We start from the raw sequence: 24,703 nt of genomic DNA, 5'->3' as shown, positions 1-24,703 counted from the left end.
TTATTTTAAAATCTGGTGGTTTGTCTTTTTTGTTGTTTTTTTTTTTTTTTTTTCTCTCTTCCTCAGAAACATTTCTTCTAAATAATGAGTATTTTGCCTTTTGGATAGCAACTTGATCAGTAGATTAACCTCTAGTCAATTCTCTCAGAAGGAAAAAAAAAGTGCTAATTGAGCACACATCTGGCCCATAGACATATTCAGAGTTAAAACTTTGGGGAAGACAGCAGACCTACAGTACCTGTGAAAGCGATTCCCATGGTTTCACCTCAGGGCAAGAAGTCATGTCCTGGCATGTGAAAGTACCAGCAGAATTCTAAGTATATAACCTTGTTAAGCAAGAGAGCTATCATACTTTCCGTCCCCTGAGATGCAATTTGTGTTTTCTATATATGCATAATACAGAAAAACTGAGCGCATAGCTTTTGGGAGCTCATAGCAGATTTGTTACTCAAGAAGTTCTGCATAGGTTAGGAGCTAAGAAAACACCACACTCAATAAGTGAATAAAATTACTTCAATTTTTGAAGTACCATGGTATAAAACTAAACTCAGGGTCAGAGACATCCAGTATCAATTTTGCTGAAGGAATGAACGTAGTGTGATTATCAATGGAACCTGTTCCTGAATACTTATATATGCAGTATTGTACTGTATATACAGTATATATGTATACATTTGTTAGTACAGTCATGTTATTATTTATCACAGCATTGAAAAAGTGATCTGTATGTCTTAGGAACTAAATTTTCGGCAGAACTCTAGTCACACTTATGTAGGTAGCTTCTGTAGTTCTGGTTTTACTGAGTGAAGGTATAGATGATCAAAAAGAAAAAATATGCTGATATATTTGGTTTTATATCAGTAAAATCTTAGAGTGCATTTGTACATAAATAATTTTTTGCTTTCATTTTTATATGCTTTTCTGTCTTTGAACAGAGGGATGGGTCTAGATCTTCAGAGGTCCCTTCCAACCTCAGCTGTTCTACTATTTCATGATGTTTTAAAAAATTGCACTAAAAATGCTTCCATCTCAATAAAATTGAGAATGGATACTTGTATCCATGTAGAATGGCTACTTGATAGACAAGTTGCCCTGATTATAGGCAGTTTACTGAAAGACTACATCATCTTTAACTTCACACATTCCAGCATGTACCCTGAGGTTATACTGCAATGACTCTGCCAGTGATGTAGGAACTTTACCGTATGTCCTGGTTTCCATAAGACTTGTTTTTCAAGGCCCAGGACAGTGTTCTGGGTGGTGGCATGGGACACAGGATATGTTTCCAGCCATCCGGTGGTTGCTTCCACCATTGTAAGCACATGGCACTTGTCTTGGCACGTTTGTGGGAGTGTGATAAAATCAATCTGCCAGGCCTCCCCATATTTGTATTTCAGCCATCGTCCTCCATACCACAGAGGCTTTACTCTCTTGGCTTGCTTGATTGCAGTGCACATTTCACATTCGTGGATAGCCTGTGCAATAGTGTCCATGGTCAAGTCCACCCCTCGATCATGAGCACATCTGTATGTTGCTTCTCTCCCTTGATGGCCTGAGGTATCAGGGGCCCACTGAGCTATAAATAATTCACCCCAATGTTGCCAGTCCAGATCCACCTCAGCCCCTTCAACCTTAGCAACCTGATCCACCTGCTGGTTGGTTTTCCTTGCAACTCTGGTATGCATGCCTCTATGGTCAAGGTAGATATTCCATCCCACTTCTTCATGTCCTCTGCATGGTCATGCAGGTAAAACCACAGGGTGGTCTGTGGGGTGTATCCAATATATCCTCTTTCTTGAGCAGAGGGATGCTTACTCCTAATGGCTGAGATACTGGTCTGTACAGGTGACGAGTAGGACATATCCTCTTTGGTTGCTGGTACTCCCGGGACAGTTTTTCGGACAGTTTTTCCACAGCTGAGACGCAGGCCCATAGGGAGGAAGAGAGACTTCCTTCATATTGCTGGAGCTGGCCAGCCAATTCATCCACTGTTGGTTCTTCTCTATCTTTCCAGGACATTACTGCCAATGAGTTGGCATGTGACGATGGCATGCTCCATAAAAACTTCCACATGAGTCATGCACCTGACTTTATCTGGATCTTTGGATAACTGCTGGAGTGGCCAGGTGACAATGTGCTTGCCTGGATGATGGCTGAAATATTTTCTCATATCTTGCAGCTCACACAGGAATAGGGGTTGGGTGGTTACCATCTCATCTATGGGTTCTGCCTCCTCCTCCTCTGCTCATGATGGCCCTGGTTCATATTCATCCCTTACTAAATGAGCTGATTTTCTTGTGTATTTTTTCTTGTGTATACAGGTGACTGACACTGGCATGGGTTGGTTTCCTGGTTCAGCTGCAGTACCTGTTGCGAGAGTTGTAGTATTTGCAGTGTCGGTTGCTGAGCTTGGGTTAGCTGCAGTGCCTGTTGTTTTTTTGTCAGACCCAGAGACCTTCTCTTTCCCTTGAGGGTTCTGAATGGTGTTGAACAGGGCTTGGTAGGCATGGGCCAGGCCCCAGGATGTTGCAGCGATTTGTGTCTCGTTGAAGTTGCCAGGGTGACAACATACTTGTCCCAAATACCTGACTAGTTTTTCAGGATTTTGCACTTGTTTAGGGGTGAAATTCCAAAACACTGGAGGTGCTCACTGTCCTAGGTATTTGCCCATACTACCCCACATACCCTGCCACTCATAACTATCAAGCCTTGGGGCAGATCTCTGCTGATCAGCATGCAAAGGATGATATTCTTAATTTGCTTATTAATCTTAGACAAAACCAAAACAATATTCCCAAGCAATACCAAAAGGAATATCTTAACTACCCAAGGATTTTCAAGACACTGAAAAGTTATTGTCATGAAGGAGGAGACATCGTAGAAGAAGGTAGCAGAGGTGCCATTCTGTATTTCCTCCATAAGAAACCTCTCAGAGGAAGAGGTATAATTGCTAGTTGTCTCCATGAGGTGGTACCTGCAGTACAGTAACGGTTTCAGTACAAAACCCAAATACCAGATAAAGCCCAAGGCCAGTGCTTTAATAACAGATTTCCCAGGCAAAACACTGCTAATCACTGCAGAGCACAGCAAACTGCAAAAACCAACTCCATTCTTTAACACGTACAGCAAAAACAAGAGCATGCTGCAAGTCAGATAAACTAATATTGAGAACAGATGAATCAATATCATAATCTGCAACTGTTAACAGATATAAATTCCTTAATATGCTCTGGTTTATCTGTTATTATCTCAAACCCATGCCAAAAAGGACTGTGGTAGTTTAATCCCTAGCCAGCAACTAAGCACCACTTGCTCACTCCCCCGCAGTGGGATAGGGGAGAGAATCAGAAGAGTAGAAGTGAGAAAACTTGTGGGTTGAGAAAAGAACAGTTTAATAATTTACTACGACTACTACTACTACACAAAACAAATGATGCACGATGCAATTGCTCACCACCCACTGACGGATGCCCATCCGTCCCTGAGCAGCCATTGCTGCCCCCTGGCCAACTCCCCCCAGTTTATATATTGAGCATGATGTTAACTAGTATGAAATATCCCTTTGGCCAGTTTGGGACAGCTGTCCTAGCTATGATCTCTCCCAGCTTCTTGTGCACCTGGCAGAGCATGGGAAACTGAAAAGTCTTCGACTTAGTGTAAATCCTACGTAACAACAACTAAAAGATCAGTGTGTTATCAACATTATTCTCATACTAAATCCAAAACACAGCTCTGTACCAGTTACTAGGAAGAAAATTAACTCTATCCTAGCAGAAATCAAGACAGCATATAAGCCAGTCTGATATGCTCTTACATCTCAAGGAAGTCTGTGCCTTCAGAACCAGTGTTCTTACAGAAGAAGTTGTGGTATTATAATTTCCTTCATAAATTAGTCTTACTTTACACAGAATAATGAAAGGTTAGGTTATTGTAAGAATGTTTCTAAATTTAAGGCCACTATCTGGTTGTTTCTATATCAATGCAAAATAAAAGCAACTATAGAAAAAAAGTTCCTCTAAATTCATACCATTGTAAGGTTAATATACATTAGGATTACTTTTATTTTCCATTTTTTCCAATGTAGTGAGAAAGATATGATATTAATATTGTGAAAGTTACATTATCATGGTTCCTAAGGCACAGTGAAGCACAGTGGAAAAAGTTATCATCTAGCATCCCTGTTGAATTAAAATAAAAATATGGTTAGACTCCAAGGCAATACTCTCTGAAAGCCAGGGGATTTTTTTGCCTAAAATTCTGTTTGACAGTGTTTTATACCCTCCTCACACCACAGTCTAAAAACATCAATAAGCTGCTTTGCTAGCCTGGATTTTTTTTTTCAATGTGTAACCCTCTGGTTAAGCTTTATAATCTGATGCAGAATGCAATAATCCCAGGAATTTAAATGAATGAAAGTGGATCGCACTGAAAATTACTCAAAAGCTATAATTAGAAGTAAAATTTTGTCACTCATTTAAACATTTTAATTCTAGTTACAGTGAATATTGTTTGTATTTGTTATGAAAGTGCTAAGGTCCAATTGTGAAAACCTAATTACATACATGCATTGAATAGTCTTGTTATAAATTTCCTTTCCTCCCTTTAGGCTTCTTCCACATCCTGTGGGATTCACCCTTGCAGCCAGTCATGTGTTTGTTTTAGGTGTAAAATGGAAAAGACTTGTAAAAACACAAGAATTAATGAAAAAAATTAATTAATGGAAAAGATATCATAATTGCATAGATAAATTGTGGTGGGATGAATCTTCTACCTGAAAAATAACCACAAATCAGAAGAACAAACTATTAGAAAGACAAAACCAGACAGCATCGGCAGCTGTGTGTTGTTATTTTAAAAACATTAGAATGACTGAAGGCTACAGAAATGAGGCAGGAGCATACCAGTAAAAAAAATCCTTCAGGTAAAGGTACTATGAAAGAAAATGAAAAGGCCACCAAGCCTGCAAGACAAAAGGTATACCAGTCTGTCCTTTTCAAATTACATGTTTCCTTATTGCATTATTTCTCAGCGGTGTAACATATTGAAGGATATATTAGAAACATGATAGTGAGATGATTATCTTGAGGGGTACTGGGTGAACTGATGGCTCAGAGGCACCACACATCATGCTCACCAATGACTGCAAGTAAACAAGCTTTATGAGTTAGCAGACAGCAAAAAGGAGTGAAACCTGATTCGCACTATAGCTCCAGGTCAGCCCCACTCCCACGATGAGTGAAGCAGGTAATTGCCAGGTTGATAGAGTGGAGGAAGGACTGACTGTAACACTGCAGAGAGGAGGGTATTGCAGCAGAATCAGTTGTCTGAAACTAACATCCACTTTAAATAGCCAAAGATCCATCAAAACATGCTTAGTGTCATGAATACAGGTAGGAGACCTGTGAAATACCTTGCAGAGAACTAGATGACAAAGCTTGTTCCTGAACTGTTTCTCATTAATTTAAAATCAGAAAGGGAGTGTAAAACAGGTGAAGGAACTCCTCTGGGTTTTTTATCAATAGTCATGCCCTTCTATACATGCACAATCCTGTTACCTGTTCTATAGAAATACAGATGTTAAGCTGTGTAAGTGAAGTTGTGAAAGTGCTGTCTTTTTCAGCAATAGGGTAACTTATTTTGGGAAGATGGAGAGGGAGAGAGGGAAGAAGGAAAAAAATATTCCAGGTGCTCTGAGAAGCATGAATGAAAAATCTGAGCAGCTTGTAAAATGTGAAAAAGCACTGAGCAGCACTGATTGCAGAGTAGTCCATGCACAGAGTCGGGTAAGAGGCCTACTCCAGTGAACACATCAGGCCTCATATCTCAGCATTAATTTTATGTTCATGATTTTAAAATTAACTGAGTTTTTGCTAGTATGAGGAGGACCTTCACTCCTATACTATAATTGTTGAGAAGGTGAGAAGTTTGCAGACTCCATCTCGTATCAAAAGAGGTATAAAGGAGAAAAGGAAATACGGAGGCTGACAGACAGAAAGCAGTGGATGCACAGCCATCAGACACTTAGGATCTCTAATAGAACAATGGGAATTTGTTCTGTGTGTCTGCCAAGTGCACACAGACTAAGGAGAAACATCATAAACAGGAATCCAAGGGTTGCGGTTTTTTTCAGGGTAGTCATGCAGGTAGAGTATTAAACTTCTGTTGCTTTAGGTGATTTATTGACTTATCTATTCCACCTGTTGTGATAATGCTTACATAGAACCACAAAAATTGCCATTGACTGGTCTCCTGTTTTGCAGAATTCATACCTGCTGTGCCACAGACAATAAATACCAGTGAGCTACACCTGAAGTAATAGCACACAGTATTCTGCCAGATGAGCTATTGACAAAAGCAGGTGCTTAACTGCATGTAAGTTTGTTTAAAAATGATTAGTCTTCCTCAAAGTTATCCAACCTTACTCTAAATGTCAAAGTAGGGCTTTTTAACTTTTCCTGGGTAAGCCACTTCTTTCTACACAGCTGCTGGGTAACGTGGCAAAACCCTCTTCTCTTAAAAAGATGGTTGGGATTATTTGGGAAATCTTTTATGGAAATTATTTATTATGAAAAATATGTTACAACTTGTGATCCTCCTGCAGTGTACAGGATGAGCTATGATCTAAGCTGGGGTGGAGGAATTATGATTAAATGTAGCAGTGTAGTAAGAGTTGGCTTGGAAATCAGTTTTTTCAATGCATAGATTTTATTATAAACACAGAGGTAACACCAAAGAAATAGGATTTTTATGGCTCTGAAAATGAAACACATCAATAAGTCATTAAGTGACTGAAATTTCTATCAGGTTTTTTATCTTACAACATTTGCCATATTAAAAGCAACTATTTTTAAAAAATTGCCTTTTTTTCCTTAATATCTATAGAATTGCAAATAGGACAACTTTGATATTTTTCTTTAAAGCAAAATACTGTTTATTATGCAGATAATAAAGACGCATTGAAAAAATCAGGAATGTCATGCTGTTTCCATTGCTGATTCACAATAGATAATCAAATATGTAATAGATAGAATTCCTTTTGAGTTGTTATTATATTGGAAAGCAGCTTTCATAAATTCAACAGACCTGTATTACACTATCTAGAAAAAGCATGACTCAAGAGGCAAGAATGAATGTATGTCAAACAAGTAATCTAGTAGCTGAAAACCAGACAGTGGCTAGGCAGACTTCCAACTGAATTTTATGCTTGCATTCAAAATAATTTTTGCTATCCTTTTTTCTGCCTTCAGGAGCTATACTACCCATTGGCATGAAAAAAGATAAAAGTCTAGAAATAAACTAATTAAAAAGAAATAAGGTGGAATTACATATATGCTTCTGAAATACTTGTTTAATGCTTAGCGAGAATGAGCCGGAAAACTCAGCATACTTTAGATCAGAATTTGTAGTTGTTTTTCTTCCCAGTCTGTGCCCTCTCTTGTATGCTGCAGAGCTTAGAGCTGTTTCCACCGTTAAGAACAACTGGTTTGACCCACTGTCAGGTTTATCAGTAGAAAATGAGGAGCATTCCCTGTAATTTGCTTGGTATTGCTAATAGCAACCTGAGCTTTATTATATTAAAAAAACCCCACAACTCAATCATTAAAATTTAATAAATTCTCCAAAGGACAAGAATTAAGCCCTGTTTTGTCAGACAAGGCCTTTCTGGGGGGAAAAAACCTGTTTTTGTTGCTTCTTAGTTGCCTTTTAAAATTTGTTTATTTTATTATCAAGGATCCTGGCCAATATGCTGTAAGAGTTAATGTTCCCAACCGGAGGAATAATCTACCACTTTTCTTGTGCAACCTTTGTCAATATGTTTCATTTACACTGTGGATGCACTGAAGGGAGCGGTCCTTCCCCCTGCTTCAGAGACTGAGTATTTTCATTTTAAACAGTGTGGCTTCTCCTTTAGGGGGCGGGGGAAGAGAAGCCCTTGTAAGAGGCAGAACACTACTTTTAAAGCTACAAAAGGAAAAGTAGATTCTTATTAATTATGAGTCCTCTCTGCAAAGACAGATTTTTGAATCTTCAGGAATATCATCTTTTTTTTTTGAAAATGACATATATTGATAGTGTTCTAGTGAGTCAAAGATTGTGCCTGCATGGGTCTTATCTTCCTTTAGGACTTCATTACAGCTTGAGGGATGGCATAGGTGTCAGGGATGCCTCTTGTTCTTTATATCAATCTGGCTATAACCAGCCTTTGTTTTTTTTTATGATGACTAATGATGTCTGTACCGTAGACACTTCTGCATAGACACAAGGAATAATCAGAAACAATAAACTGTCACCAGGCCCACAAAGATACTGCGCAAATATTTACCTGTTCTGAGTTTCTCATAAGATTATTCAGAGTTATGAACATCTGCTACTGCTCTCTAAATATATAAAATAACACATATTCTCCAGGGCTGGTGGACAGCAAAATAATTTCCAGTTTCTTTCATATAATTGTATTATATGTTGTAAGAACCTTCTTATGAGTGCTTATCATTATCAAATCAGGTATCTGACTCTCTCACTGCCTGCTATATATGCAGCCTGTAATATGTAATGCAAAATTATATGGGTGGGGTGATGGGGGTGTCAAAATCTGTGTCACATAGTGAACTATTTCATGACTATGATATGGTAGTCACAGACCTAGAAATATTGGTTGAAATACCTGAGTGGCTGAATTGTTTCAATGTCACAACTCCAGCTACCAAACCGATTAGCTTTTCCTAACTGTCATGAAATCATTTAGCACATTTATAAAAACAGTTACAAGTTTCTCAAGCAAAATTCAGCAAAGAAAGTGAGGACAGAATACATATAATCAACATAAAGACTTTTTCCTAATTCACATCTCCCTGTGATGAGAAAATATATAAAGATGGCAGAACAGCACTGCCAGTATGATTGCACACATATTAATGTTTATAATCATAAACCACTTAATGATTGCTGGTTTTAGAGCTATCATGAGGAACCACTGAAACTTTATCTCCCTGTTTTGGTATCTTTGTATTTCACTGTTACTCATTAGAGGCTGAAATAGTTACACGATTGCCAGCTCCTGTAGTTAAAATCTCCTAGGCTTTTCTTCCAAGATTGCTTAAACAACACTTTAAATCTTTCTGTAACCAGACAGCTACAGTTTTTACTTATTACTGGGAAATCTGGTTACAGCTCCTCCTTGTTTTACTGAAAAGTGACATGGCTATGGAAGTCCTGGAGCCTTTTCTACCAATACACCTTACTTGGATTTTAATGCAGAAGGAGCACAGCATTATATACACTCTTAGACTTGCAAATAAGCCATGAAAACAAATTTTAAAAGGTTTCCTAGAGGTTCTTTGTGGGTAGGGTAGTTACATGATCTAGTGCTAAGTATCCAACTTTGATACTCCAGGGTCAGGACACTCCTGGTGACTTCTGGCCCTTTTTGGTCTATTTTCAATTGAGTTCAAGTCTCTTATTCAATTTTGTGTGCAAAGAACAGTTCGAACAGCACAAGGAAGGGGATAATGCATCACCAGGACTGCATCTTTCTGCAGCCTCACCTTTTTAATGCTGGCTAAAGCATTAGGAAATCTGCAACCTAAGGTGCTTTTGGTGGACTGTGGCTGAAAATACAATAATGTTTTAGGTCAGGACTGAAAGGCACTTGGCAAGTTATAGGAGGGAAATTCATGCTATTTCAATCTGTAGTTCACCTGCAAATATTTTCCTTTTTAAAGCAGAAAAGGTCCTTTGATATGGCCAGCACTGCTTTAAATCCCATCTTCCACAGCGAGTGTGAGGAGGTTCTTTTCCTGTCTGCACAATCACTTTCGAGGCTGGTGTAGGCTTTGTCTCAGCAGACTATCTGTACACCACCCAGCTGACTCTAATTGGGAAGAGTTGTCCCTGATTTTATAAAAGCTGAATGTGTATGCAACTGATACGGTGATCCCTAGATTTGTCAGCATACAGAACACCATGAAGCAATACATTGTAGGGGTTTATCACGGTCCATGAAAAAAATGGAGAGGAGAACGCAATCAGGTTCAAACCCTATCTTTATATAGAGTTATAGTCCTTTTCAGATTAAACATTCCCCTCCAAGGAAAATGTGTTGGTTATACAAACTAATCTTCGAGCTCTCAGAACAAGTGTGTACTCTCTCAGCTGTTGTCTTCAGCAGCGGGAAGTCTGGGGACATTTCAAGAGGCAAACAAATGAGGTGACCTGATTATTGTAATCTCTACAAGTGTGCATTTATGTTTATACCTTTCTACTGACATTGTTTAAAGATCATTGCTGTGGAAATACTTGTGCCAAAGTACACCTAGTAAGAACCTTACATAGAAAAATCAACCTATATATCTCATTCATTGAGTGTTTGAGCTGAAGAAGGACTTTGGCCCACTGTTCTTGCATGCATTAGAGCAGTTCTGTCAGTCTAGAGGTTCCTCAGGCCAGCAGTGCTCTCCCTGGGAGACTACCGCAGTGCAGAACTCACCGTGACCGTCTGCACAGAAACACGTGTGAGTGGGGATGAGCAGGGAAGCCGTAGCTCTGGAGTGGCATGCATGCAGGCATTTATTGACACTTCACAAACCAGCCAAGCAACAGGCCACTCTGCATAAGAGTGAGTGCCTGCCTATGCTATATGGAGGATAACAGCCACATAAGGTGCAGAGTTTTTTAAGCTCTGCAGCACTTTGTGGTGTCTGCCCAAACAGATGACCTTTTTTGCCCTTTATGCTTCCTTGACATTTGTCCCCTGTCTTCTTAGTATCCTTGTCCCCAGTCATGCGCTTGCAATGTTACCTCCCTCTGTGTGTAAGGAGAAGCACAATACAAACACCTGAACTGTTAAATACCAAAATGAAAGCGTTCCTTTGTTCGTACGCTCTCATGGTTAAGTCAGAAAAGGAAAGCTGTCATAAAATCTTTACAGTATTAAAATCTGAATATAAATATTTGCTACATAATATCTGTGGAAGTACTTCGGTAAGTCTGTACTGAAGCCTTTCAGCAGTGCTTTATCCGGAATTTTTTGTTGTTATTTCACATTAAATTTCTCATTTAAATAGAAAAACACATTTTAGTTGTAGTATGATAAGAAACAACTGTTTCTCATTTTGAATGTGTGTGACAACATTCTTACCTAAGTAGTGATAATCAGTGATCTATGAAATGAACGTTCATTAGGCTGGCACATGACCTTCTAGAAAAGGTACAGTTAAATACCTTTATTTGGACATATGCTCTACATAAATATGAATTATTTTTAAATGTAAGTAAAAAATGACAAAATGTTAAAGAATGTTCTTTCACAAATGATGTTTCCTATGGAAAAATTAGGAGAGAACATGTGTGCTGTTTATGATCTGATCAATTGATAAATGATTCATGTAGGTAATGACTGAATTATCAAACAAATGGAATGAGAGGTCCTTTTAAAGTAATTTGTGTATTATTTCTTTATCGTGATGAAATTATGAGAACTGGCTAAAGTATGAGAAACATTTTAAGGGTTAAAATAGCTGAAGAGACCTTTAAAGATACTTACATCACTTTCATGGCCTTCTCTTAGGTTGTATGTGAGGTCATGCTGTATGTCTTCAACAAACTTGTGAGCATACTCTGGGTAAAGATCGAGGACTTCAAAGAGACCTTTGAGGATAATGCATTGGAGGTCACAGTACGTTAGAGCTTTAACATCTGCATTTGTTTTAATAACTTGATCCCTAATGGATAGGTTTGCTCCAATTAAATCTCCTTTACCTAAAAGAAAACATGAAATTAATAATCTTCAAAGCATGAATTCTTTACTTCTTTTCTGAATCGTAAATATGTTTAACATAATTGTTAAATCTTAAATCCCATTGTTACTACTGCATTGTTTAATTAATAACATTTTAAAGGATCTTTGTCTGAAAGATGTCTTTTTTTTTTTTCAGGTGCAATCTTATATGCAATTAATTGGAGGTACAAAGACTAATTTCCAGACATGTAACTACCTGATTTAAGGGAGCAATCAAGTAAATATGTATAAAGTTACGATTTATACTGGTAATTAATAACAGGTGTGATTTTTGTGTTTCAAAAAGTGAACATTATGTTTCTAGCTTGGGGGTTTTTTGTTAGAACAAGCAGGTGTTAAGATAGCATTTTAACAATGTCACAACTAAGTATGAACCATCAGTTCAAATGACCCTTTTACTTAGAATTTGTATTGCAAAACATTCGCTATCTATGATAGCTATGGCTGCATAGCTACACTTCGTGATCTATCTTAGTTGTATAGGCTATTAATAGAGGTGTAGCTTGATGACACTTCTGTCAAGAAAAAAGAATGAATTATTAAACCATTATATTGTCATTTATGGTCAAGACTGATGTAGAATAATGGATGTATTAAAAACCACAACTGACCATATATTGAAAAGCACAAAAAATTTATAATAGAAAGCTTCCATGAACATCTGATCTGAGGTTTAAAGTCCAAAGAGCAATCACTGAACCAGAGGTCTTCCTCAAAAGTTAATGCAGATTGTCTTTGTGAAAGACTTGGACAGTGTGCTAGAGTGCATTCTTGGCAAGTTTATGGGCAATACCAAACTGGGGGGAGTTGCTGATATGCTGAAGGGCAAAGCTGTTATTCAGAGGAACCTCAATGAAGGAGAAAAGGGCTGAGAGGAACCTCATGAAGTTCAATACAAACAAATACTAAATCCTGCACCCAGGATGGAAAACCTCCCTGCAGCAGTATGGGCAGGGGACCGATCAGCTGGAAAGCAGCTCTGCAGGGAAGGGACCAGGATCCTTGTGGACAACAAGTTGGACATCAGCCAACAATATGCCCTTGCAGCAAAAAAGGCCAAGAACATCCTGGGCAGCATTAGCAAGAGAGCAGCTAGCAAGTCCCAGGAAGTGACTCTTCCCCTCTGTCACTTGTCAGACCACACCTGGAGTAATGAGTCCAGTTTTCAGCTTCCCAGTACAAGACAGAATATTGACATATCGAGTGAGCCCAGAAGAGGGCACTGAGATTATCAGGGACTGGAGAACATAATGTGCAAGGAGAGGCTGAAAAAAATGACTGTTGTTCTGCCTTAAGAAGAAAAGGCATTACTGCTACCTTCAACAGCCTCATGGAAAAGTGTAGAGAAGACAGAGCTATACTCCTCTTCAGGGTGCACAGTGTGACAAGATGTACTGCGTGCAAGGTGTAACAAAAGAAATTGTCATTAGAAATCCGGAAATGAAAGTCATCATGAGGCTGGTCAAATAGCAGACAGGCTGCCCAGATTGGCTCTGGGATTGCTGTCATTGGAGATGTTCAAAACTTGCCTGGACACCACCCTGAGCAAGCTGAGTTAATTTGGCCCTGCTTTAATCAGTTTTATGTTGGTTGGCTTCCAGAGATCCCTTGCAATCTTACATTATTCTGTGATCAATAAGTGAAGACTGTGAAATCTGAAAATATACCCAGCATGTGATTCCAACTGGATATTACACAGAAAAGAGTGTACTTGAAGAGTAAGTTAAACCAAGCAGCCAGCCATTCCTGAAACTGCTTAAACAAGTTAATTTTATACTTTAAAATACTACTGGTAATTTTTTTTTCTTTACATGGCACTTATACAACTTTCTCAAAAGTGCTTGTCATAAACCCAGTGTAGGGAGGGATTTTCTTTTATGCCAGGAATATACATACATTATTTTTATTTTGGGGTCTCAAAAATTGCAATTAATGTAAATGAGAACTAGTACTAGCTCAGGTCAATTTGGGAAAGGTAAATCTGGTAGATGGCAATAATATTTGTCACTGCTCATCACATGTAGTGTTGTGTAGAGCTTATGTAGTGCTTACTTAACCAAATATAGTGTAAAGCTAAGAAAAATAAACTTTTTACTTTAAATATCAACAGTTCTTTAGATTCCTTGGATTATATTAAGCAGAGGGCTGGCAATGTTAATCTATTGCTGGCTATGTCAATACAGAAAAAGGAAAAAATATTTCAAATATATCAAAACTGATCTTTAAACACCTTAATTAGAAACTTTTTAGGCATACAAACAGCATTAGTATCAATAATGCATAAATAAGTTGGAAAAGATGTTAAAGTCGTATTTGCTTGTAGTTAGAGTATTTGATGAAACAGTGTCAGCCTGAAAGACACTACAATTGGTTTGGTAATGTTAATGTATGTTTCTTTTCAAATGAAAATCATGTAGCAAAGGCTGTAGGTATCAAGCTGAAGTTTCATGTAGAATTACTTCAGCAGTGAAATGATTGTACCTTGAATATCAACATTTGTTACATAAACAGACTCATGTAAGTTATTCTTAGGAGCTCTTTCTTTCTTTTTCATTGGAGAACAAACTTATAAATGTTTATGCAGACACACCTGTTTATTAATATATCTGGGACATGCAGTCAAAGTTATTAAAGTCCTCTTTTATGGATATTTTTTAAATCACTCGTGGGTAAATTTTTTTATCAAATCTAAGATGTATGCTCAAACAGCACGTAACTGTTATATTAAAAATATTTTCCTATAAAAATATCCATCATAACCATCATTATTAGATGTCAAGTAATAGTCTCAAGAGGAACAAACCAGCTGTATTGAACCAGAGCATTTCATTGTATTGTTGCTATATTGCTTGTTAGTGAGACTGGTTCAGTAAACAAAAACTAATATCCTAGAATTAGAATCATGACAGAATTATTAAATAGTTGTCTGGGAACTGTAAGTAACCCAGAATTGTCAGGGGAAAAAAAACTGGTCTCTGGGATTTACATCACATCACTAACAGAGTCTCCTGTAGGGACCTACAGGTTTGATCCATTGACCTTCTGCTGGTGTTAATTAGGTTTAAATGATGAACCTCCCATTCACTGTAATGAAATATTATTTCATCGTATTATGTTTATGTTTTTGCATTATGATTTCATTAACTTCTCTCAGAAATCCACTAATCTCTTTCTTATTGTTTTCATTGCCACCATTACACAATGATGTTTCATTAACATTTTCAGAAGTGCTTGAAAATGGAATCATTAATGAAATCATAGTTCCAATGCGGGCAGCTCTTGACCTTTTGCTGTATTTAAGCTTATGTTTTTTCTAAGCCATATTTTATAGCTTTGATCAAGGCATTCTAAAACTTCCTAATTACAAATGAGTGATGGAGTGATGTGGGCTGTCAATCTAATGGAATTAAAGAGTTATGAAACAAATAGGACATGTATCACATTTATATTCTAAAAAAAGACCAATCAAATTCATGCTAGTAAAATAAAGGAAATTCAATTACAGAAGACCAGAAGTTTGCATTATCAACAGTCTAGTGCAATCCCACAAAACAGGAAGGAAAGGAAAAAAGGAAATGTTCTTTTTAACTCTGCTTTATAAGAATATTAAAAGACATTAGCAAGAAGAATATGTTAAAAGCTAAAGAGGTATTAAAATAATAATAAAATAATTATTTGCATTTAGAGTTAAATTTTATATTTTACTTTATCAAAACACTTTATAAACATTAACTCAGACAAGTCTAATCATCCTTTAGCTGAAGATAAAGGGAATCTCTTTAGCAGGCTTTAGATTGAGGCCAATCACTGAAACTTACAGATAGAGATGCTTAACCCTAGGTAAGTCAAAGCAGTCATCTAGCAAACAACCAAGCAAAATCTATTAGAACAGAACCTCTGGCCTTTCTCTTTTCTAATATACTCAGATGACTGCTGGCAGCATCAGTTATCCTGAAAAGGTAACTCTTTAGGAAGCAGAGACAGCAATGCTTGTTTTTCATCATACAGGTGTCTTGCAAGAGATCTTCATATGCATTTATCAAAGAATGAAAGTAGGCTCGCATTGCTTTCTTTCATTTGGAAACATTAGTGGGAGCACTGCCTGGCCCCTAATTTTTATGGAAGATTTAGGAACTAATAACCAATGTCCTCTGAGGTGTCAATACTATCATCAAATTCAGTTGAAAGCAGCAAATTGTATCAAAATCTACAAGTACCCCCTTACATGCAAAGAAGAGAGAATAAGAAAATTGGGATACAAGTAAAATATTGCATAGTTAACACTCTAGCAATTTAAAGCTCCTTAGGGCAAAAAATAAGTAAGCTTAAACTAAAAAAAAAAAAATAGCAATGTCCATAGGTAAGAGTAGCAGATTAAACCAGAACAAATTCTTTCTCATCAGACTACTCGGACATGCTAAGCCTTCAGTGAGTACATTGGAGGACCATTCTTTCTCTTTGAAACTCTGATTATGAGCATACCAAGAATTGCCAGCACCGTGCTGTCCTTCAGGACTTCCATGGAACCTGAGCACACAAAGTAGATCGCTTGCAGGGCATCTCCCTGCCGGAGGAGGTATTCCCCAGGAGCACAGAAGGAGGTTTTGATATGCAGAGACAGAGACCTGAGGCAACCGCGGCTGGCACACTCAAAAAGGGAGAGCTGCAAAATCTCCTTGTTCAAGTGCATGGTGATGTCTGAACGCAGCTCATCCGGGAAGTCTTTTAAAAGCTGTCCAAAAAAGAGAAAAAGGGGCAAAAAGAGAAAAAGCATAAAATAATTTGTTTCCTTTTTTGCAGGAATGATTTGATTTAGTAGTACTGCACATGTTGTACTGATGCAAGGACTTCCCTTTGATTTTTCTTATCCCCTTGATAAGATGTGTATGCTATGGGTTAGTAAATCTTTACGCTGATAAACACTGATAAATTCCAGGCAAAACATGAATGAAAGTATGCCTTTATAAAAAAACCAAGAACAAAAGTCAACAACACTGTGTGTAGGGATTCCTCCTAATGGCCAGTTTAACCATGTCCAAGTTCTTCTCAGCTATGAAACGGAGTAGGCTGTTCAGGTATATACCATTGTATACAGTGGCATATACACTAAAAGCAGCAAAAATGATCTTAGTTTAGATTTTCTTTAAAATGCTTGTAAAAAATTAATCAATAGGCTATATTGCTCCTTTTATGGTAAAACCACTGGAAGAGGAATAACTTGAAAAACTTCTATGTAGTAAACCTCTAAGGTGTTTGGTTTTTGTTTTCTTTGGGGGGGAGCCTTGTTCTTTTTTTTTTAGCAATGCCATTGGACACTGAAGGAGAGTTGGGAAAGGAATGGAGACAAACTGCATGTTCAGTGGAAGAACCTATGGAAACTAAAAGACTGTAAGGTCTTCCTATTGTTCCTTGGTCTTAATTTTAGGCAACCCCAATGTAGCCTGGCCAACACTTGATATCTATATGTGTTTTACAGAAGACCTGCAGCAGGATGGCAAAATTGAGAGAAACATCTTTCTGCTCAGAGACAGGCTTGTGAGAATGACATACAACTGTGCAACTCATCAAAAATTTCAAGTGGAGCTTTAAAAAAATGTTTAAGTTGTTTCAAGTGTCTCTTCCACTGATGCAATGTATACTGCTTGCCTATGGGCAGGCATTGCAACTGGACCATGAAAGCTGCAAGCCCACAAGCATAGTTTTCTCTGTAGTTTGAGGGGATCTGGCATCTGAGCAATGCAGTCAGCCAACACTTGACCAAGTGGGCTTAAACAAGGCAGTTTGTGGATGAGAGGCAAATCATGGAATACTGACAGTCTCTTCAGAGGCTGCTGTTACAATACAGCAGTCACTCACTTTGAGTATGACTAAAGATACAGAAGTTGAAGGTGATCCTTAACCAAATCTAGGAAAGCTTTGACATCTAAGAGGCTTTTGTACCTTTGTATATCTTACTAGGCTCCTTCCATTTCTAGGTGTGCTGTGCACACCACAAAAAGAATTTATCAGAAAAAGCACATTCTCAAACCCATACATTTCTGCTTGTTTTCACATTATCTTTAGAGGGCGTTGATTTTTATAATGACATATATAACAAGAACTCTGAAGGGAATGGTTCATTCAAATAACACTCCAGCAGAGAGAAGCCATTATTCCTTCTGGAGTATACAATACATAACCTGGGTAAGTAATTTAAAATAAGCAAGCAAAGACATGACCAGAAATCTGTCTTTTGATTTCACTCTCATGTTACATTCTCATGTTACATTATATTTAAAAATATAGGGAAATGAATAACATAAAAATTCAGGCCAAACCACTTGTTTACAGTATTGCAAAGAATAAAAGAAAATGAAGGAGGGAGGAAAAGGCAGTAAAGAAGTCCCTCCTTTTAAAAACACCTAAAAAGCACAGCAGGTTTTTGTCTGATGAGAGGCAAAACTGCTCACTGGGGTGTTTCTGCTGGCATCATCCAAAACGTTTCTGATGAATGCCTCTTCAGCATTTCAGAATTATGGAGGACTTTGAATTTTTAATATATGATATGATGTTCTAAGCCAGATTTTTCAATAGCATACTCTCATCCTGGGATAACCCAACTTTATTTTTAGGCATGTTTTCTTACACATGTAACTCCATACAAAACACAGCATCATAAATGGAAAGTTTCCCCCCCTCCCTGACTCTAAGTCCATAGCCAAAACACAGAACCTCCCTTGTTTGTTTACCTCATTGGAATCAATTCCATTATTGACAGACCATGTGGTTTGGAAATATTCAAGCATCCTTTGCTTTAGCTGCTGTGGCAGGTGATGGACCCGTATAAAGTCCTTTAGATCCTTGGTTCTTGTGTGATAAAGGGACCATCTGGAGTACATCCTCTGAATTATGGCAGTCACATTGCCAAACACCAAGGCATGCATCAGAGCTAGGGAGGACAGAAATTATGTGCAATGTGGAGTCACTTGTTGATCATTAAAATGTAACACAGAAAATAAACAGGATCTTCACAGGAAACCAGTTCCTGCTTGATAGATACAGTAAAGCTTTTGAATATAAGACTTCATGAGTAATATACAGTAGAGAAAGGATTATTAATTTCTATTTTTTATGTCACTAGCAGTCACAGTCATGGGACCGAGTAGAACCACATCTGATGCTATCTAGTCAGGGTACCAAGCAAAAGAATGCCCAAGCCAAATTAAGGTTATAGTCTAAAAAAATGGAAACAGATGAACTCACGTAGGCAGGCATGCTCAGGAAATAATGGCAAACTATTAATCAGTATGAAAACTAGAACAAATGAGCCATTATCAGCTACATAGGATATAACAAATTTCAGAGACCTCATACAAATAAAAATGATTACTAATAGGGTCCAAGTGTAGTGGAACAAGATTGCAAACAACATTTCGAGATGTATCGTATTCTGGGCAATAAGATGTTAGGAAAAAAAGACAGAAAAAAAGCCATTGTAAAGTAGAAATTCAGGTTAAAAAAAAGAGATACATTCAAACTGACAATCTAGTTTCTTATGTTGCTTGAGAAGGTCAAATATGGTGTGAAATTGTTTATCAGAAAGTTCTGACATCCTGGAGTTTGTCTGCAATTAGAGACTGGCTTCGGAATAAAAAGACCAGAAGCAAAATTGAAGAAATGCTTACAGATACAGGTCATCTGGGTTTGTCTGTGCAGAAATGTGCTTGCTGATTATCAATGGGAAAAATCACTGCTAGATTGTCATTCATGTGGTATTGATCTGAGGTATATAATATCCACATTTACAAATTGTTTATTGCAAAAACTATTAAAGAGCTTGATTATTACTCTTAAGGGACAACTATATAGTGCTTGAAAGCAAGCTGACAGATTCCTCAGAGTGGCAAAGGAATTGGCTTATAAACAAGCCAAACAAGATGCTGACCTTTATGGCAATTTACAGAAGTCTAGTGTGAGAGAGGAGAGACGGGGGAACAGGGGGAGTAAAAAATGCATTTTGGTCATTAATAATGCTTTTACATGGTAGAAGCAAGCAGAAAATTCTTTAGTCTGGAGTGTTGAAAATTTTTACAGGCTGAGTAAAACACAAAGGAACTAGTAACAGTATCTATGTCTTTATTATGAAGTGAGTGCAGAAAAACAGATAAAGCACTGCAGTGTGATATAGTTTCACAATACAAGCATGCATTCTTGTAGATGTGATCCAGGGATATGATTAAGTCAATACATGTCCATTAGTAAAAGAAGATAAATGAAAAGCAGGGCAATAAAAAAAGGATCAGATATAAATATTAGAAAGAAACATAAGCATAATTGAAAATTTGTTTCTAAGAATAATCAGCTGGATCAACTCGCTGTTGTTCCTGATGGTGCAGTGAATTGCCAAGTCACTAATGTCAGAAGCATGGGCAACAAAATGTGAGGGACTGGTGTAATGCTAGATACAAGATATTATAGTAGAAATACGGCAGCTAGGGCTGAAAAATTCAGCCAGACATAGCTAAAAAGGCTGAAGAGGTGGTGTAGCCTCTTTAAGGATGTGATAATCAGTTTAAAAAGGAGGGAGGGATAAAGCAATAGATGGCATATGGATGAATATGTAAAAATCACGTGATAAAAGACTCCCGACAGACTCCAAGGTTAGGAGCTGGACAGTGTAGAGATCTCTGTGATGTTATTATAGGCACAAATATGGTCAAGAATCTCATTATTATGGGAGAACCTATCTTTGTGTGTCCATTGGAAGACAACTGCTGTTGCTGCTGACAAGCTATTCCTGGCAATGATAGGCATTAGATTTCTATATCAAATAATCGCAGACCCACCCTACTTTCTCTAAGAATTCTATTAATCCATTGTCTAAAACCAAGTAGGACAAGTTAAAAACTTATAGGAACCATATTTCATAAAGTGGCCTTGATTTTAATAGCTATTCTAAATTACATTTTTGTTGCTTAGGGAACAGAGGAACACCTCTGATCCCAGAAAGGACTGGAGATACTAGAATGGGCCTCCAGTCTCATAAATACAAAACTGCATATTCTTTGCTCAGAGGACATGGAGAATACAAGACAGCACATGGTATGGTCATCTGCAGGACAGACCTGATTAATATTTTACAGATGCTGCGTATCCTAGGAATTCTGGTTAAATTTTAATAAGTAACTTTTCTTTCCAACTTTAAGAAGAAATACTGTATAGAATAAGATTTTTTTATCTTCACAATATTACTTGTCTTAAATTGTGCTTTCAAACTCATGCAAAACAAAAAGAGGCAGGTAAAAATCAAACAAGAATATTATAAGGTATTTATCTGTTAAATTAACACTAAATATTTTCTTCTGGCTTCAACAAATCCTCTTAATTCTTTCAATTTCCAGTGACACACATTAAAGCGGTACAGATGAACTACTGATAAACTAAACCATGCTATTCATTCCACATGAAATTTCATAAAATAATGGCTTGGAGTAAAAACTGTAAAAAATTTACATCAATTATTCTCAAGACATCACCTTCCACGAGGGAATTTTAGAATTAAATATTAACCAAAGTTATACATTAAAACATGTTTTAAGAAATTAAAAGACTAGTACTTTATTCCTAATAGAGTTTTCTAAGGCATGCTCAGCAGTCTGTGCTGTGTGATGCTAACTCCTTCTTCAAGTTTCTTTGCTCTGTTGCTTTTCTTAAATAGCATCTAAAATACAATTCCTCAAGAAAAATACCTGCAAACCAGCCTGCTCTGCTTTCTTACCTGGATATATCTTGTTCACTGGACCCTCACAGGTGTACAGTCATTCTTCTACCTGCTTGCCTATGAGTACTTTTGCCTCTCAGTTTCAATTCCCTTTTAGTACATTCAGTCAACTAGTTCTTCACAATTTATTCAGGCATAAGCATATTAGTTCTACTGCTCAATAATATAAGAAGTGAAGAAAAAATTGCTACACCTGGACTAAATAAAAGTATAGGATACTTTTATATTCTACTTTATTAAGTTTGTGAAAGCTCTGCCATATCAAAGTATCAAAGTGAGTTAAATATTCATCATCACCTTACACAGGATATCTCTTGATTTCTTGATAGAAATGAAAACTCCTTCCTTCATTCCAACAGATTTTATGTAGTGAAAGCCCCAAAGAACAGAGACCACATTGTATTTTAAAACTACATTTTAAAAATTTTTATGCTGCCAGCAAAAGCAATTAATGAGCTGCTTGTATTTTTGTGACATTGTCAAAATCAAAATTATATCATTCTTGGTTGATTCATTATATTATTGACACTCATTTTCAGGACTGAGAAAAATGACAATAATTCATTGAGCAGCTTTTATACCACTTGATGCTGCAATATATATTTTATGGGTCATTCATCGTGTTCCCTAGCTTTCAAGAGTCAAGTTGCCTATTTACTTTTGCCCAGGAAAATTTATGTTGCAAAGCTGACAACCAGTGCCTTACTGACTAGCCCTGGAGAAATATCTGCTAGCAGTTCCAGAACAATTAGGCAAATGGGAAAAAAATGAGGGGGGCAGTACTCTAGCAGTGATTTGCTTTTACTCTTCACACCCACTGTGACATCTTTGAGTTGTATGATGTACGTACTATGAAATAGCACAGCTAATTTTTGGGGGTAGGAAGAGAGAGATGCAGGTACTTTCTCTGGTGGCCTTGGCTTACCAAGCTTTGTAGGTGCCACCAGCTCACTGGTTGTGCTCAGGTGCTTCAGCAGAAAGAAGGTGACCACAAATGAGCACATGGCTTTCCCAAATAGTATGACTGGGTAATTAACATAAATAGAAATACTTCTAAGAGCTCCAAATATGACAAAAACATTACATTTTGATTCTAACCTGAAGCAGTGATGTGGTACTGTTTACTTAGTGATGATTAATCTGCTTTCCGTTTATGATATGGCTCAGCAAACAGTCCTCCTGGCTCTGTCCTGTCTCCATTGCCTTCTCTCTGGGCTGGTCCTTCAGATGTGGATATGCACCAGCTCACAGCCAGATACACTGGTGGGCTCCCCACCTCCCCTCGCCATCATCCCCAGGGATGCTGTGAGGACTGAACTGGAGCTCAATGTGCACCTATTACTTGGCTGACTAGAAGAATGCCTGGCATGTAACCAAAATGTTCCCCTGGCACATGGCTGGGCCACACTCACTGACAATAATGTGAATTTGCATGTTACTGGGTAACGACTGTCTCTTGTTGCCGCAAGTGATCGAAAGGTTAGAAATATGTCTGCACAAGAGAGTTTATCTAGCATTAATCTCACTATTTCCTTCTTTTGCCATTTTAAATTAAATTTTCTGTTGTGCTTTTTTTTTTAAAGAAACTTAGCAAAATATCAGCTCTTATTTTACTTGTCCATAACACCCCAAAATATTTTACATGACACTTAACATTTGTACCTACCCCCAATCAGCATTGTGCAAATGGAGAAGATCTTTTCAGCATCGGTATTGGCTGAAACATTTCCAAACCCAACACTGGTGAGGCTGCTGAGGGTGAAATATAGGGCAGCTATATAGGCACTTCTGACTGATGGGCCTCCTAGTGTATTATTCTCATAGTAAGGAGACTCAATACGTTTTCCTAGCTCATGAAGCCACCCTGAAAAACAAAGAATAAAAAGAACTATTAAAGAGTAGTGACACCATGAAAACTACACATTCTGTAAAACAAAATGATTCTAAAAAAAACCTTATTTAATTTATATGCATTATACTGCATTCTTCACATGATTCCAAGAGTAAAAAGAACATTAAACTGTAGGAATTTATACAGCATGTAAAGGATTGTGTCTCTGGACTATTTATTTTTATGCATGATTATTTATGATAAGAACTGTATTTCTGTATGGAAACCAAGTGTTTTTGAATTGCATATTACAGGTCTAATTAAATAATTCACAAAATCCATTAAGGCACTGAAAAGAAAAAAATCATCACCTAATAACAGTGCAGCAAGAATGAAACATTGATTTGATTCTTTCCATTAATTAATGCTTGGAAAGATTTTTGAGATTCTAAGACTAAATTGTTATAATAATAATTACATATTTAGAGCTTTTTACATGTTTCTTTTTACAGTAGAAGAGATTCAAACAACTAAACATAACTTACAAACCAGAAATAATTTTCAAAAGATGCTTCAGTAAGTATTTTCTAAATTGTTCATTTAATCTTTCCTTTTGTTTTGCTAAATGAGTCTATGTGTGCTAGAGAAAGTACAATTAGCTACTAGATGTTTAAAAACCAACATAAAACCACCACCACCAACAAAAAAAAACCCCAAAGCAACAAACCAGGAAAAAGTGTTCAGTTCCTCTTTTGGAAAAGGAAAGCAAACAACCTGAATGAATTGCATAAAGACAATGCTTCACAAAAATCAAGATAGGGGGGAAAAAAGACAAGAATCAACTTGTGTACCCAGTTATGCCTTGCTTGGGAGAGTGGGAATCTCTCCTGCATATTCAGGGAGAGAACCATCAAAAGAAAATATTCCTGGCAGGCAGAGTTTTCTTTCAGAAGAATTGGTTGGGGGTCTGCCTGTTGTAAGCTGAGACCTGACAAACTGAATCACCTCCTAAAGCTTATTCTCTCTCTGCTTCAGTCAGCATCCATTTCTTCATTTTGGATGAATCCACGTATGAACTAGGGAAAATCTCCTTGTACAAAGTATGTGCAAAAGTAGGGGGCAGTTTTAAAGTATTTGTCCCAGCACTTCCAATTAAGTTGGGGAAAATGTCTGTAAGAATTTACCACCTATAGCAGACTTGTTGAGCCATGGCTACTACAATCCCCAGCTCCATACTCTCTTGTACTCTCTCCTACAGAGAAAGCTAAGCCAGAAAAGCTGGGTAATGACAGCATAAAGTCTAGCCACGACCCTG

At 37.4% G+C, this 24,703-nt stretch overlaps 1 protein-coding gene across 1 annotated transcript in view; it reads right to left on the bottom strand.

Annotated features, from left to right (window-relative positions):
• Positions 1 to 24,703, bottom strand: part of KCNH8 (potassium voltage-gated channel subfamily H member 8) — a 207,724-nt gene that overhangs the window by 28,669 nt on the left and 154,352 nt on the right. The window contains exons 10-13 of the mRNA XM_075085701.1: positions 23,224 to 23,421; positions 18,526 to 18,725; positions 16,280 to 16,529; positions 11,543 to 11,757 (exon numbers count right to left, since the gene is read on the bottom strand). Coding sequence (XP_074941802.1) covers positions 11,543 to 11,757; positions 16,280 to 16,529; positions 18,526 to 18,725; positions 23,224 to 23,421 — 863 coding nt within the window. The remainder of the gene's footprint in view (positions 1 to 11,542; positions 11,758 to 16,279; positions 16,530 to 18,525; positions 18,726 to 23,223; positions 23,422 to 24,703) is intronic.

This window comes from Phalacrocorax aristotelis, chromosome 2 (assembly GCF_949628215.1).
Source record: "Phalacrocorax aristotelis chromosome 2, bGulAri2.1, whole genome shotgun sequence".
Classification (NCBI taxonomy): domain Eukaryota; kingdom Metazoa; phylum Chordata; class Aves; order Suliformes; family Phalacrocoracidae; genus Phalacrocorax; species Phalacrocorax aristotelis.
The sequence above is the reverse complement of the archived record's forward strand: the minus strand, read 5'-3'. Positions and strand labels throughout refer to the sequence as shown.